We start from the raw sequence: 17,579 nt of genomic DNA on the forward strand, positions 1-17,579 counted from the left end.
GGATTGAAATAAGTTTGTTAACCCCTTAATGCTACCTTCCTTAGTAAAGCAGATCAAAAGAACTTGTGCTGGCAGCGTTCTTGTTGTTGGGCTTGTGTTAGTCTTTCACCCCCACAGCAGCTACTAGCCAAATTGTTGAAACAGTTCCCTTTAAGTTTTCTTATCCTACAATCGCTCAATATCAACTAAAGTGGTTTTGTTCAAAGTCCCTTTGTTTCACTTCTGTTTCACTCCTGGTTGCATCAGCAGATGCCTGGTCTTAGTGAGTGACGTAGACCCTCTCTGTGAAGACCATCTTTCTAGCACTGGAACTTTTCTGTGTGTTGTGAACTAGGACTTTCTAGCTACTCAGAATGTGGGTCAGGATGATTGGAAGCATTACTGCCTCTTGCAAAGCAAAGCATTATAGCATATAAATCTGCAATATCATTATTACTATTATTATCTTGGCCTACTAATTATATCAACATTAGTATGTCAACCACAGCCTGAGACCCTCTTTGAAAGTTCAGTAAAGTTCACCTGCTATGTGGTCACACCGCTTTCCCCTTCTTTATTCTTTTCAAGTCCTTTGTGTCCAAATGTAGCAAAATGTAGAAGCCAACTAAGGATGTATGGGTAGAGATTTTCTGCAGACAGATGGGAGTATTTTCTCTCATTAATGTTCTACTTCTTTAGAAAAAGGTCAGGGGGAAAAAATGGCAGAAAACACAAGGAGGAGTCCATCTTAGTGCCAAGAAAAATATTATAAATGAAGTGCTGGTTCATTAGTGTTGGTTATCTATAATTTTTGAATTATGCTGTCAGAAGAAGGAAGTAAATCTAAATCAAATTCATTGGAATCTTGCATTTGCAGCAAATGGATATTTTAAAACTCAGTTTTAAGAAGTTGAATTTAAGTAACATTTTTCCTAATCAAAGGAAAAAGGACTGAGATGAGCTTGTGAAATTCTGTCTATTAGAGATTCTTTTTTTCAGGAATCTACTAATCTATTAATCACAACAAAGACAAATAATAAATTTCCAAGAAAAAAGTTGGACTTAAAAATATTGTCATCTTTCATTTTAGTAAGCAAAAATTGTTTTGTGGGTCAAGTTAAATATGCCAGTGCTTAAAAATGTCGAGCAAATCATTGTTCGTGGATCCTTTAAGGAAATTATGAAATTCCAAAAATAATCCACTAATACATTGAAAGATGATGCCAAGGAAAGACACAAAGGGAAAATATATTGATAAATACTCTGAACACGAGGACATAACTATTCTAAAATCTGACCAAAACCAGAATTCAAGTGACTGTTCCAGATGTAAGATTTATAATTAGCAATGATTGTATATTTGGATCTTTATTTAGGTCATAACCACTAACCATGGTGTCCTTAAGGCTCTATCCTAGGTCCTTTTCTCTTTTTACTCCATACTATCCTACTTGATAATATCACCTCCTATGATCTTGGCTGCCATCTTCATCAAGATGATTTCCAGATCTACCTGTCTAACCCTAATCCTTCTCCTGTACTCAGTCCCGTATCAACTATTTATTTTATGTCCTATCAGTATCTCAAACTCAATATGTCTAAAAGAGAACTCATTATCTTTTCCTCTATACCCTCCCCTCTTCTCAACTTTCCCATTATTGTCTGGGGCATCATCATTCTCTCTGTCACCCAGGCTCACGACCTCAGTGTCTTCCTCTACATCTCACTGGCATTCATCCCACATACCCAATTTCTTGTCATATCTTGTCATTTTTACAGCATCTCTGAGATGTTTTCTCCCACCCACACAGCCACCGTCCTTGTCCGGGCTCTCATCACTTCTTACCAGGTCTGTTGAAATAATCTTCTAAATGATCTCCTTGTCTCAAGTGTCTGCTCTCTGATTTATCTTCCAAAGTCACCTTCCTCAAGCAGAAGTTTGATCATATCCATTCCCTACTCAATATCCTCCAGTGGTTTTCCTATTACCTCCAGGATCCAATGTAAAATCCTCCACTTGGCATTAAAAGCCCCATGTAACCTGACTACTTCCCATTTTCTCAGTCATGTTACACTTTATTCCCCCTTCACACAGTCTACCATTCAGTTATCCCAGCCCACTTGTTGCTCCTCACAAATGACACTCTATCTTCCAACTCAGTGCATTTGCATTGGCATTTTCCCATGCCTAGGATGCTCCCCCCTAACACAGACCCTCCTTTTCCCCCTCCTTTTCTCTATCTCAGGGATTCTTAACATTTTTGTGTGTGTCATGGACCCTTTTGGAAGTCTGAGGAAGCCTATATATCCCTTTCCTGATCAATATTTTTAAATATGTGAAATAAAATGTATAAGATTATAAAGAAAACCAACTACTTGAAACTTGTAATTTTTTCCCTGTACTTGTTCAGAGACCCCCTGAAGTGAGTCCTTAGACTATAGGTTAAGAATCTTTGCTCATAGATTATATTCTATCTACCCTGTATATGTATTGTATGTATACAGTTGTTTGCATATTTGATCCAGTGACACTGGCCTTCTGACTGTTCCACAAACAAGACACTCCATCTCTCCATTCTAGGCATTTTCTGGTTGTCACCCATGTTTAGAACGCTTTCCTTCCTCCTTTCCACCTCCTGGCTTCCCTGGCTTCTTTTAAGTCCCAAATAAAATTCCATCTTCTACCAGAAGCCTTTCTCAACCCCTCTTAATTCTAGTGTTTTGCCTCTGTTAATTAGTGGATAGAGTGCCAGGCCTGGAGTCAGGATGACTCACCTTGTTGGGTTCAAATGTGGCTTCAGACACTTAGTAGCTATGTGACCCTAGGTGAGTCCCTTAACTCTGTTTGCCTCAGTTTCCTCATCTGTTAAATGAGCTGAAGGAGGAAATGGCAAACCACTCCACTATCTTTGCCAGGAAACCACCAATGGGGTCATGGAGAGTCAGACATGAGTGAACATATACAGGACAGAAATTGTTGTTCAGCTGTGTCTGACTCTTTGTGACTCCATTTGATGTTTTCTTAACAAAGATACTGGAGTAGTTTGCCATTTCCTTTTCCAGCTCATTTTACAGATGAGGAACTGAGGCAAACAGCATTAAACGACTTGTCCAGGGTCACACAGCTAGTAAGTGTCTGAGGCTAGACTGCGCCACTTAGCTGCCCTATCCTGTATATACCTTGCTGGTTTGCATATTTTTATTTGTTATCTCACCCATTATATTATGAGCTTCTGGAGGGCAGGGACTTTCTTTTGCCTATCTGTATGACCACAGCTTAGCCCAGTGCCTGGCACACAGTGAGCACTTAATAAATGTTAATTGATTGATTGGCTATTGTCCATCTCATTAGAGCGTTTATATTCTTAGCATTTAGCACAATGCCTGACACATAATAATACTCAATAAATACCTGTTGACTGAACAACTGACATCTACCTATATTCTCCTTCATTAAAATACTAACATGGGAGATGAATTTCATTACAGAACATGATATAAAAATGGCCTTTAAAAATACTAAGTACATCTGCTGGTGTGTTAAGAAATAAAAACAAAATTATCCTTTAAAAAAGCCCTGAATCTTCAGACAAAAGATCTCGGTTTGAATCCTGGCTTGATTATTGACTACCTATGTGATCTTAGGGCATTTGCCTCATTTTTTTGGACTAGATGCTGTCCAAGGTTTGGGTGCAGTTTGGCACAGTAGAAGGGGTACTAAGGGTATTTAGTCAGGAGAACAAAGCTTGAATCCTGGCTCTGCCACTTATTCCCTGTCGGACTTTGGACTTTCTTTACTTTTCTGGTCCCAAATCCCTTTATATTTAAAAGAGGAAGTTTATGTACATGATATCTAAATTTTGATCCAGTTCTAAAGCTAATAAAATTAGGATCCTGAGTACTTTCCTGCTTTAAATCTTACAAATCCTAGAGTTAACTAGATAACATAATTTTTTTAATGATCTTCTTATTATGTAAGCAAGTCACACGAGATAATAAAATCCCCAAAGTAAACACTTGAAATGCCCATGTGAGAGGAAATGCTCTGTAAAAAGATGCTACAGAGATGAAAAACTAGTTGGTTTTCAAGTGAGGGTCAGTCCTAGCCCTAATTAAATAAATGCCTGTAATAATTCTCTTTAGATGACTGTCATTTCCTTGGAGAAGGAAGCTTCTTCTCAGGGTTTTTTAAAATGCCGAAGAACTAGAACAGTTTATGACCCTCTAAGGAGGAATCTACACCTGCTTTCTTCTTGTTTTAAGGGGGGCCATTTAAGAAAAGAACTATTGAAACAATATAATTTAAATAGTGGAAAGAGCATTAGCTCTGGAATCAGAGGACCAGGGTTTGAATCCTAGATGTGAAAACTACTATTTCTGTGACCTTGGGGACATTATTTAACCTCTCTGGATCTCAGTTTCCTCATTTGTAAAATGAGGTGGTTGGATTAGATCAGTGGTCTGTGGGACCTGAAATTTGTTTTTGTATGGCCCATGAACTAAGAATGGTTTTTAAATATTTTTTTAATTTTTAAATACTTTGTTTCAAAAGAAATACTTTATTTAATAGATAAATACTGAAATATTTTATTTAAAAATGCAAAATCTTTTTTTAGCTCTCAAGTCTTACAAAAACCAGTTGCAGGATAGATTTGACCCTCAAGTCGTAATTTGTCAACCTCTGGTCCAGAAGACCTTTCAGTTTCCTTCCAGATTTAGAACTTGCTTTCTATAAAAATAGGAAATCTGGTGAAGTAAAAAAAAAAAAACAACAAAACACTAGCAATGTAGATTGCTGAAATAAATCACTACATAGTACAATATAATGCTTTATTTCCTCAGTATTGATATAAAAATGCTCTTAGCCAATTCCACTTTATGTTTTCATTCAAAGGTTGGAAACATGGAAGCATGAGGTCAACGAGACCTTCCTTATCTATGAAAGCACATTGTTCTAAAGGTTATATGGGTGGCCATAGTTACATATTTAACAGAAAACAAAAAGTAAGAATGAGTTTTCATGTCTTACAATCCAGTCCTAGCCATGGAGATGACATTTTTCATTATCTTAGTCATCCTAACTTCTTGAGATATTTAGAGTCCAGGCACTCATTTCTTTCCATACAAGTTTAAATTCCTGGCACTCTGAAGGTCAGGGAAGAAAATTTGGCTCAGTAGCTAAGATTCTTTCCTGGTCAATTAGAGGAAAGACTTCAATTCATAGTCAGGAGTCTTCTTTCAAAGGCTCCATCACCAATCTCTCCACCAGCATTGCAATGCCCACCATAGCATAGCCACTGTCAATTGTGGATATACTCACCCCTTCCCAAAAAAGCAAGGACCAAGACCTGAATTAGAAGCTGGGATTTTTAGAAGAGTGGATAAATTACCTTAAATAAAGAATTAAAGGTGAGGCATGATCAGCCCATGGTGGTCACTTTCCCTCCTTTTCCCCATCTCTCAGCAATGTCTAAAGGGGGTAGTTCTAAGTGCATTGAGAGTCAGGAAGACAAGGAGCATTGTCCAGTAACCAGAAGCTTATTCAGAAGCATTTTCTGTGGACAATAGATGGACCAGATTCATCATATTCCTGCTTGCTGATCCACATCTGCTGGAAGGTAGACAGGCTGGCCAGAATGGAACCGCCGATCCAGACTGAGTACTTACGCTCCGGAGGAGCTATGACTTTGATTTTCATGGTGCTGGGTGCCAGGGCCAAGATTTCCTTCTGCATCCGGTCAGCAATGCCTGAGTACATAGTGCTGCCCCCAGAGAGCACAGTGTTGGCATAGAGGTCCTTGCGGATGTCCACATCACATTTCATGATGGAGTTGAAAGTTGTCTCATGGATCCCACTGGACTCAATGCCCAGAAAGCACGGCTGGAAGATGGCCTCAGGGCACCGGAACCGTTCATTCCCAATGGTGATTACTTGCCCATCGGGGAGTTCATAGCTCCGTTCCAGGGAGGATGACATGGAAGCACTGACCATCTCCTGCTCAAAATCCAAGGCCACATAGCACAATTTCTCCTTGATGTCACGCACTATTTCCCGCTCTGCTGTAGTAGTGAAGTTGTAGCCACGCTCAGTAAGAATCTTCATGAGATAGTCGGTCAGTTCCCGACCTGCTAAATCCAGGCGCAGGATGGCATGGGGCAGGGCATACCCTTCATAAATGGGCACAGTGTGTGTGACTCCATCTCCAGAGTCCATGACAATGCCCGTTGTCCGTCCAGAAGCATAGAGGGACAGAACAGCCTGGATAGCCACATACATGGCAGGTGTGTTGAAGGCCTCAAACATGATCTGAGTCATCTTCTCCCTGTTGATCTTGGGATTGAGGGGTGCCTCGGTGAGTAGGATAGGGTGCTCATCAGGGGCCACACGCAGCTCATTATAGAAAGTATGATGCCAGATCTTCTCCATGTCATCCCAATTGGTGACCACCCCATGTTCAATGGGATACTTCAGAGTGAGAACGCCTCTCTTGCTCTGGGCCTCATCTCCAACATAGCTGTCCTTCTGGCCCATCCCTACCATGACACCCTGGTGTTTTGGTCGTCCAACAATAGAGGGGAACACAGCCCGAGGGGCATCATCACCTCCAAAGCCTGCCTTGCACATCCCTGACCCATTATCTACTACCAGTGCAGACAGGTCATCATCAGTCATGGTGCTGGCTGGATCTTGTAGAGGGTGTGGTTTGAGTTCAAATGCAGAAGATATACTGGTAGGAATCAGCTTATGGGAGTAGAAAAGAGGATAAAATTAGCTTTAACCTCTCTAGAAGTACTGCAGGAGAGAAACACTTAGGTTGTGACAAGAGGCTTTTAAAAGAAGCACATTGACTCCACCCATGCCTCGTCTCATTATATCACACCCCTAACCCTCCTAGTGTTCCCAGTTAGGGTCTCCTTCTAGGTGTTAATAATGATTTTGTAGACCTTCTATCATAAGGAGGAAAATTGGCTACCAAATCCACCAGTGACTATAATTAGAAAACCCACGTAAGGATGTCTGGCTGCTATGGTAGTGTCCCTGGATAAACATGGTGATGCAATATGGAATATAAAAAGATGAAAGGCTAAGATGTGGGCAGTACTACAAGAATAACGACTCCATCCTCTCATCTACCCTTGGGGAAAGAATTCTTCATGTGAGCTAGGACTTCTGACGGTGTATAATGTTGATATTTGCATTTTTGCACTGATCTGCATATTCCATGTATATCTCTTGATACCACATTCTACATATTCCATGTAACTCTCGATACCATATTCTTAGCCGTGGTGTATAGCCCTGTGAGGAGAATTAATGTAATGGATAAAACAATTTCATAGCTGAGGGAGTACTGACAACTTCAATCAGAATCCTTTTGCGCCTTGTGCGGAGTGTAGAGATATTGAATAGAAACAGAAGAGAAGCTAGGTGGTGCCATAGTGAACAGATTGTGGGGCCTGGAATCAGGAAGACTCATCTTCCTGAGTTCGAATCTGGCCCCAGACACTTAAGAGTTGTGTGATCTTGGGTAAGTCACTTAGCCCTGTTTGCCTCAGTTTCCTTATCTGTAAAATGATCCAGAGAAGGAAATGGCAAACTACCCCAGTATCTTTGCCAAGAAAACCCCGAACAGGGTCACAAAGAGTCAGACATGACTGAAACAACTGAACAATAGAAACAAAATTTTGAAACCATTAAAGATGAAGTTAGTGAGGATTATTAAAAAGTCAACAACAAGCATTTATTGATCACTAACTGCGTGCCAGGCATCATATTAAATGATAGGAATATAAAAATGAGCAAAAAGAAATACAGAAATAGTTTGTACTCAAAGAATTTACACTTTAGTGGGGGAAGATAACACACATAAAGATCATCTATCTTTAGAGAAATCAATCAGAAAAAGATGATGAATGAGAAGACTTGAGAGCACCAAGGAAGTGACTCAGACCCTTCCTTCTGGATTTATGTTCTAAATCAATAAACATTCACTGAAATCTTCTATGTTCAGGGTACTGTGTCAGGCTCTTTCCCCCAAGAGTTTTCAGATTTGCTGAGCCTCTGCTGGATGCATTGTTGCTGGATGCTTGTGGGTGCCTGGTACTAATTAGGAGTTCAAATATTATCTATTCATTGGCATCTAAGATGACATGGTTGTTTTATTAAAATAATACTAGATATAATAATTTGAAAACCCACATATAAAAAAAAACCCAAACAAACCTGGTCCTTAAAGTATTCTTACCCTTTAGATTAAGAAAGTAAAGCTAAATAAATGGCTTTTTATTCATGAGAATCCAAATAATAGTACTAGCCTTGGTGCTCATTCTGTTTCTCATTTCTGGACTTTCCATCCTGTGCTAGCTTCATAAGAAGCATTAATTTCTATTTTATTTGTATTATAAGAAGACCAAGACAGTTTATAACACATGATACATTTAGTAGGACAATAACAATGAATTAGGAAGTTCATTACTGTTTTCCCCTCACAGACTGTCAAAACAGGAAGTAATCTCTCCCGTCAGTGCTTCTATAAAACAAAATCATTATCAGTACCCATATTTCTCATGCATGACTCTCCAGTTTCATTAGAGTTGTATCCAATACATTCGGTGCACAGAATTGCATTCTCTAGCTCTGAATCTGCAGAGCTGGTCCTGGCCCTTTGCCCAGGGGCCTCCTTATATTGGGTTGTAACACCAGACTGTGCTCATCCAGTCCGTGATTTCCTCTTCAGGCTGAATACAGAATTATCTTCCTCTGCATGTAGCCTGTTGTTCTTTTCTTTAATGAACCTTTAAAACCTCTCCCCAGAAGACTACATTTGGCTAGAATTTGTGCTTCTCCAAGAGACACTTTTCTTGCTCTCCTACCAGAACTGACTTTTCCCTTAATCTTTTTCTGTAACTGCCAAAGCTGTCCATCTTGGAACAAACACCACTAAACAATTTTTCTTCCCACCAAAGCTGGCTGGCTCTGGTTTTTTAGCTTCCTTATTAAGCAGTACAATAGACTTTTGGGTTAAAATAGCATTCTGTGGTTAAAAATGACACTCCTGCAATGATTCTTTGCCCACCTCCCCACTTTAATATTTCTCACATGCTTATGCTGCAAGAATAAAAAGAAATATCAAATGGCATTTAGCACAAAACTTTATTTGCAAAAGCTCTTGATGAATCAAAGCCATATCAATGAAAACAAGAGACTGAGCCCAGCACAGCAGGAAGCATAACTATGCCAGATGCTGGATTGATGGAGCCCTGTCTTTGGAGTATTCCATGAAAAAAAGTGCTGTCTCAAAAAGAAGCCACGGATGCCACACACTCAGAGTGAGGCTGATTTGTCATTTTGTTCAAAGTCATTTAACCCTCTGCTGTGCATTTGGTTTCCTCAGAGAGGGTCTTGTCCATTGGTTATTATAGAAAGTGTTTCTAATTAGCCCCTGCAATTTAGGGGGGAATGTTAATTAAGCTGCCATTTAGAGACCTAATCCCCCCCCAACCCCAAGCTGGTTAAATGCAAAAGACACCAAAGCTATGGAAGCAATACCATTAAAAGGGAACACAAGGAAAGAAAACTAGCTTTACAACTGCAGCACTCTTGGAAGATATTCTCAAACACCATTACATCCTTCGTGGTTATGCTGCATCTTGGAAGATATTCTCAAACACCATTACATCCTTCATGGTTGTGCTGCATCTGTGAATCAATATTTAGAGCCAGTCACTGAAAAGTCCTCAGAATGGAAGAGACCCCTCTATAGTTGACTGCATAATGGTGGAATTCATGTTTTGTTTTTCATTTTGATCTCTGTAGTAGAAAAAAGCAACCCACCCTGCTGTTTACAATTTAGAATCCAAGTCAACAAAAGACTTACATATGGTTTAGATGTGACTGCCCATTTACACTAACATGGATACTTTCTAAAATGGAGCCACTCAAATCAAGAAAGGGAAAATATAATGCTCTTTGTGATGATAGTTTTCCCCTTGGAAGCTTTTCTCAGCTTCATTCAATTAATGTACAAAGAATCAGTACTTGGGGTCCTTGGGATGGGAGCTACAAGAAGCAGTTAGATGGTGTTGCCAGCCTTGAGATGACAGAGAACTCCAGTTATGTTCTTGGAAACCTACGGAGCAGGAAAACTAAAGGGCAAAAGGGGATGGAGACTAGGTTGGGCAAAGCCTGGAAGGGGCATCCAAGATAGGATTCCTGGATTGTGGATCTGGGGAACAGGAAGCCGTGTGAGTCTTTGGTTGAATGTTTGGTTTTGTATTGAGGTAGAGGATCTCCATGGTCAAGAAGCTTTAACTTGAATGACAACCAAAGACTCAAGCTGGACCTCCTACCACATCTCTTGCTTCTGTCCCACCTTTTCCACTCATATAACCACCACCCTGGTCCAAACCCCCTTCACATTTTGCTTAAGGGGATCTGGATCATATTTACTTCTTGTCTAGGTATAGGGGAAAGGAAGGGGAAGGGGGGAAATAAGCATTTATAGAGGACCTACTATGTGCTGGGCACTGTGCCAAGCACCTTTTACAAACAATATAATATTGGATCTTCACAATCACGCAGCATGGTAGGTACTATTATTATCCCCAGTTTACAGTTGAGAAAACTGAGGAAAACAGACAAGCGCTTCAGTGACTTGCCCAGGTTTACATAGTAAGTATCAGAGGCAGATTTGAACTCAAACTTCCTGATTCTGAGCCCATTGTGCCACCAGCTAGGTGGAGTCATGAAGACCTGAGTTCAAATCCTGGCTCAGACACTTACTAGCTGTGTGAACCTGGGCAAGTCACTTAGCCTCTGTCTGCCTCAGTTTCCTTAACTGTAAAATGGGCATAATAACGGTACCTAACTGTGCATCATTACTGTGAAGATCAAATGTGATAATATTTGTAAAATGCTTAGCACAGTGTCTGGCGCATAGTAGGCACTTAATAAATGCTCTTTTCCCTTTCCCCTTCCCTTGTTTTAAGGGTGAATTTTTAAGTAATTGAGCTATTTAATGGTGAGTTACAGCTAAACTGTTTCTTTTTATTCCACCAACTTGATTTCCCAACTGGTCTCTGTTTCAATTCTCTTCCCCATCCAATCCCTCCTCTATTCATCTGCCAAAGAGATTTTCCTGCTTCCTTATTCAATAAGCCTCAGTGACTCCTAATTACCTCTAGCAAATAAAAACTTCTTTCTCTGTTTGGCATTCAAAGACCTTCCTACAACTTGGCCCCAACCTGTCCCTCCACTTTTTCAATATATCATTCTCCTTTCATTCAAGGGTCCAGACAAATTGACCCTCTGGCAATTTCTCACATTCATATAAAAATATGGCTAAAATACTCAAACACGAATAGGAAATTAAGGTATGATACCCTCTTTTAAGCAAAACCGTGTAAGGAAAAAGTGATGGATTTATACTGAAAACTCTTTGATGAGTTGAAATCAAAGCCAATTCACTTTTTTTGCAATGTGTATTGTGAATATATAAATATAGAGAAACGTAGTCCTTGATGAAAAATTGTTATGCTCACTATTTTGACCTATCATTTGATTGTTGTATCAGTCATCTTTCAACAAAAGGTATCTAAAATAAATTCACCTGCTTGCTACATGATCGAATTAACTGAATTAGTGATTGTTAAAATATTTTTTACAAATAGGCTATCTCCTAGGACATGCACAGGATATGTACTATTTCAAAAATAGTGATACTTATTCAATCAAGAATAACACTTTTTTGTGCCATTAATAAAAACTTAAATATTGTTTCTTTCCTTTTTATATTTTGCAATTTTAATATTTTATGTTTTATTTTGCACATATATACATATATTAACAGAATAGTTATGTATATAATTGATAAATGTGTATGCTGATGGAAACCAGATCTCAAGCCTGGAACATTTGTATAAGACGCTGCTCACTGGTGGAAAGAATGATGACTGAGTGCCGTGTGTCTGCATGAGGTGAGGTATTGACATGAGAACTTTGGAGAGGAGAGACATTCTTCTTCCTGATGGCTTCTAGAGAGGAGATATGTTTCCAAACTCTTGAGAGAGAGAGAGCGAGAGAGAGAGAGAGAGAGAGACAGAGAGACAGAGAGACACAGAGAGACAGAGAGACAGAGAGAGACAGAGAGAGAGAGAGAGAGAGTGAGAGAGAGCGAGAGAGGAGAGACAGAGAGAGACACAGAGAGACAGAGAGGAGAGAGAGAGAGAGACAGAGACAGAGAGAGACAGAGAGAGAGAGAGAGAGGAGAGAGAGAGAGTGAGAGAGAGAGAGAGGAGTGAGAGAGAGAGGAGTGAGAGAGAGAGAAGAGAGAGAGAGGAGAGAGAGAGAAGAGAGAGGAGAGAGAGAGAAGAGAGAGAATTTTCATCTTTAAATATCTAGATATATAATTAGCAAATGAGATAATATTTATAAAGTACTTTAAAAACCTTGAAGCATTATATAAATACCATCATTACTATTATTATTAGCAGTAATAGTAGTAGTTGCTGTAGTTGTGTATCCAATGGCACGCTGTTGGGAAGGGGGTAAGCTTATCCACTATTGGTATTTTCTGTGGCATGGTAGGTATTTCTGTGGTGATAGAGAGACTAGGGGTAGGTTTGGTTGCCAGGGGGGAGGATTTGAAAGAAGTTTTCTGACTATGACGATAAAAGATGAGGAGAACGAGAAAAACAAGATGGGTATACACATGGATTTCCTAACTGTGATGGTGACAGTTTGGCAGCTCTAGGACAAACCCCACGTAACAGCCATGCCACTGTGCAAGGCCCAAGCTGGATACTGATCTCACAGACCAAAAGGAGAATATAGGTGGATGACAGACCACAAGGAGGGCTATTGGCTTTGCAGCGGGAGTGGCAGAGAGAGAGGACTTGTGTAACTCATTTCATAAGGCTTTACAGTTCTGACATAAACAGACTGGGGAATATTCTTCAAGATATCCTTATAAAAACCAAGTCCTTTAAATCAGAAATGGATAAATAAGTTGTATTTTATACAAAAGAAATTGAAGGGAAATCTAGAAAACCAGAGATATTCTTCTGATGTGAAAACAAGTTATTAATTTCTTGGGGCCAGTTAAATTTCAGAACAAACCCCCCAAAATGATGAAAAAATAATTGTACTGAGAAGAAAGGCATTTTCAGTAATGAAATGTCTCCACTATCATCTAAAATGAAATTACTCTGCTAAAGATGCTTCAGTGGGGAAGACTGTGTTATGTGGTGATTGATAAAGAAATGAGAACTGTATCAAGAAGTCATGCATATTCTTTGGGTGGCTAGAATGTTTGCTATAGACTCAATAAAATATCAGGCATCATACCAAAGGAGGTCATGCCTACACTCTCACCCATAAGGTGTTATGACTGTTGACTGTTATGCTGAGATGCGAATAGTAATGGGATGGGAGCTTCTCAGGTGGAGATCCAGGATTGGGAACATCAGGCTAAGGGTCAGAGTCTCAGATTATTAACTTGGGAGTTAAAGTTCTAGTGGTTGCTGGAAGGCTGAAGAAGGCCAAGTGTTTGAAAGTCAAGAAATCAAATAAAAAGTAATCAGAATTTTAGTATCAAAGCAAATGAAGTCAGATAGGCGAAGATGCGTTAAGTAGAACATTAGAGTGAACCCAAACCTGAAGAAGGCTGGATTTCCCTTGTCCTGATGACCGTATGATTTATTAACTGGGTGAGGACAGCCTTGGGCTCAGAAGTGCATGCAGAGAAGTGAATGTAGTCAAGTGGAAAAGACTGAGCTTTCTGGTATGTACTACTCTTGATTAGAGTCAAAGCCGAATGAAGAAACTTTAGTCAAACTTGTTTGTACCTTTGAGAAGCAGCAGGAGCAGTGGAAGGAGTCTTAGTGTTGGTGCTCATTGATTTTAGAAAAAACATGAAAAGACTTACATGAAATAACAAAAAGCTAAATGAACAGAACCAAGAGAATGTTCTGTAAGACTATGGAAATAGACCCACTAAGAGAAAAGTACCTATATGTTCTAAAATATTTGTAACAACTCTGTTTGTGGAGGCAAAGAACTGGAAATTGAGGGGATGTCCATCAGTTGGGGAATGGCTGAATGAGTTGTGGTTTACGATTGTGATGGAATACTCCTGTGTTATAAGAAATGATGACGCTATTCATTCTTCTTCTTGTTTTTTTTTTTTTTTGCCCTGGATATGTGATTTCATCAATATACTGAAGTAGAAATTCCTGCTACCCCTGCAAACTGTCACTTCCTCTATAACGTATAATCATCAAAAGTTGCCTGGAGCCCTGAATGATTAAAGGAGTTGCCCACAACCGTGAGGCTTGTATATGTCAGAGACAGTCCTTAGACCCAAGAATATTTAACTGTATCCGTAACGTTGTCTTAGCTTTATTGTTGTTGTTGTTTCATCATCATCATCATCATCGTCATCAGCAGACAGAGAGCTGACCTGGATGACCCCTAGGACTCAAATCCTATGTGCTTCATACACAGGCTGTGTGATTCTGGGGCCAATCACTTAATCTTCCAGGGCTCTGGGCAACTCTCCACAACTGTATTAGAGAGGGCTATTCTCTACACTGGCAAGGATGAATTTCCTCCTTGAGGGTTCCATGTACTAATGGAATCACAACTCCATTCCCCATCCTATCACTGATGCAAAATCAAGACCTACCAAACAGTTGCAGTGTTTGGCCTTCTATAAATTTCTGTAGAATCTGGAATGGTTCCAAACTAGCCAGAGCATCCAGCGTCTTGAAAAGTTTTATCAGCATCTCCTATGAGTCATATTTACCTTTAATTGGCAAGAGAGAGACACACCAGTAATTGAGTGGGTGGATCACATCGAAGTCATGCTACATAGCTGCCCTGCTCTGGCTGGGACATGTTGGGAATGAATGATAAAGGAGAGCAGAGTTAATGCAGCTTTGGAGAGTTCCAGGGAATAGCTCCGGTCCCCAGTGGAATATTGTTCGGAAAACTTGTTAACTCCAAGAACCTTTATAGAAAATCTTCCAGTGATGTTGCTGAGAGTGTACCATAGAAATAAGAGAGGCAGGAGAGTGGACTCAGTTTGACTCAATTCAGTTCAACAAACATTTATTAAGCATCGCTTTATTCCAGGCTCTGTGCTAAGTGCGAGGGATGCAAAAAGAGGCAAAAGACCACCTCTCCCCCCCCCGCCCTCATAGAGCCCTGGTGGGGTAGAAGATACCCTCAGAGGTCTGCATGTTTGTCTTCTTGCTGACAGAGAGGGCAACCAGGCACTTGGCTGTCACATAGGAATGGAAGGAACATTTGGTACAGAGGAGGACACAAGGCCCTTCTTTGTTGGGGGTTGGTGGGAGACATAAGGGAGGGAATTACCTGGGAAAAAAGCAGAAAAGCAGAGCAGGATGAAAGAACATGGCACATAGCAGGTATTTGGTAAATATTTGTTGAATACATGGATATGTGAAAATGAAAACAAGTAGACCTTTTATAACTGGTTAAAAGGATAGGGAATATACTGTAGTTTCATTTGTATCAAGAAATCCCCAATGAGGAAGTTGCTTCTACCAATGTAGGTTGGTACATTCTCTGCAACTCAGTCTTAGGCAGTTGCCTAGAGCACTGAGAGGTTAAGTGAGTTACTAAGGGTCCCATAGCCTGGCTCTGAGGCTAGCCTTCTGTGTTATGCTGCCTTCGGTTATACTAAACAAGAAACGGGTACCAGGGAAAACTAGAAGGGTTGAAGAAGTGCTCCATGGGGAATAAACACTCCCCTCCCCTCTTCAAACCCCCTTCCCCCCCAAAAAAATCCCAACTACAAAACCTTATTTCCTAGGTAAGAAATATGTTGGTACTTGTGGTTGACATTGAAGATATTTTTGTCTTTAATGAGGAGAAAGGCATCAAAAGAGACAGGACAGATGGGAGGTTAATTAGAAACACTATGAAAAATGCAAAAAAAATCCAGAATATTAATGCGAGGACAAAGTTAGCCTATGTAGGCAAAAGGGAATAGAGAAAGTTATGAAGAAGTTTTAAAAGATTTGATATGATGCCAGTGTGGTCCCAGCCTACATTTCCCTTTCCAGATTTATTTCACACTCTATAAATTTCAACCCAACTGAAATACTTTGCTGATCCCCAAATACCAAATTCCAGCTCCTGACCCCATGCTTTTGAACAGGCCTCTTTGCCTTTACTACAATCCTAACTCACCACACATTTTAGAATCCTTAGCTTTCTCCACCATTCATCTGAGATGTCCCCTCCTATTTTTGGTTTTGTTTTTGTATCCCCAGTTCTTAGCATGGTCCCTTGCAAAGGGTAGATGCTTAACACATTAAGTGAATGAATGAATGTGAAACAATAATTCATGGAAGCATATACAAAACTAGAACATAGTTCATATATGTACAATTTCTAATAATATTTTTGTTTTTTAAAATCAGTTGATAAATGTTAAGCTCATGCAGGGTGTTTTCACTTGAACATCCTGACTCCAGTTTGATGTGTCCAAAGATGAATTCCTTAATTTCCTGCCAAACTAGCTCCTCTGTCAACTTCCATTGCTCAGCCTGAAGATTATTGTGCCAATGGTATACAGAGAGATGTTGGGGAGGATTCAGGCAGGCCACAGAGGAGGCTCTGATTACAGCTAGTTCCTTGGCTGGAGTTGCTGTTTCTTGAAGAAACTCACTTGTGAAGATAAATGGATGCCTGCAGAAAATGCCTCAGCCTGACTGGAGAATAGGATAAAGACTAGCTACCAAAGGGCTCCCTATGTGTGTCTGAGTTGATTTCTTGAGGTGTGGAGCTACCACAGTAAGTACATGACACTGTCTCATAAAGGTGATTTCAGAGTCTAGGACCCCAGAGAATAGCTTTGTCACTAGCTGTGCTGCAAGGCCCAATCTGGTCCAGATATCTACCGTCTTTGTAACTTCCAGAGTGAGCTTACTGGAAGGTGCTCCAATAGCATTAGTCACTTAAGTAAGTTGAGAGGCTGCAGGATGAAACAGCTAGTCCAGTTAGCCCACAGCCTTTGCAAGTTACTTAAGAGCTCTGTCTTCACCAGTTATTAATTACTTGGAGACAGACACAATTATCCCAGGAGCCTATTACATTGTAAATGTTTTCTGTATTGATTAATCAACAACACATAGAGAGAGTTTCCTTTTAGATTGGCAAATGACCTCCTTTATTGCCTTTAAGTTTCCTTTTTCCTCCTTTCATTAAAAAATAAAACAAAATGGTGGAATCCTGTCAGGATGAACTGCAGGAGACCCGGAACTGCTAGGTTATCTTGTCTGATATCTCAATTTATACACCTGGAATTATTGGTGGAAGGGCTTATTTTCTGCCCAGAAACAGAAACATTTCCATTTGTTTATTATTTTGAAAATTATTTTTGTTCCTTTATTAATGATGATTAATTAAAAATTGATTTAAGACAAAAATTCTATCCCCACTCAAGAAATGAAGATCATGTTTTTCCTTCCTCTTGCATTTCTTTCGACATCTGCATGAGATGAAAGTACTAACATTTAAAATAAAATAAGAAGCAATCCTTCCCCTAAGCTTCTTAGGGTAACTAAGTAAG

The 17,579-nt window shown here is 39.8% G+C and overlaps 1 protein-coding gene across 2 annotated transcripts; it reads right to left on the minus strand.

Annotated features, from left to right (window-relative positions):
* Positions 1-5,521: 5,521 nt before the first annotated feature.
* LOC118851944 (beta-actin-like protein 2) lies at positions 5,522-6,652 on the minus strand. 2 transcript variants are annotated; one of them, XM_036761555.1, is made up of 2 exons: positions 6,524-6,652; positions 5,522-6,397 (listed from the first exon to the last, which is right to left on the minus strand). In XM_036761555.1, the coding sequence occupies exons 1-2, from the start codon at positions 6,650-6,652 to the stop codon at positions 5,522-5,524; spliced, it is 1,005 nt and encodes a 334-aa protein (XP_036617450.1). The 2 variants fall into 2 exon arrangements, with proteins under 2 accessions (XP_036617450.1, XP_036617442.1); XM_036761547.1 differs by having other exon boundaries at positions 5,522-6,652.
* Between the last annotated feature and the right edge of the window lie 10,927 nt (positions 6,653-17,579).

The sequence above is a fragment of the Trichosurus vulpecula genome, chromosome 1 (assembly GCF_011100635.1).
Source record: "Trichosurus vulpecula isolate mTriVul1 chromosome 1, mTriVul1.pri, whole genome shotgun sequence".
NCBI lineage: Eukaryota > Metazoa > Chordata > Mammalia > Diprotodontia > Phalangeridae > Trichosurus > Trichosurus vulpecula.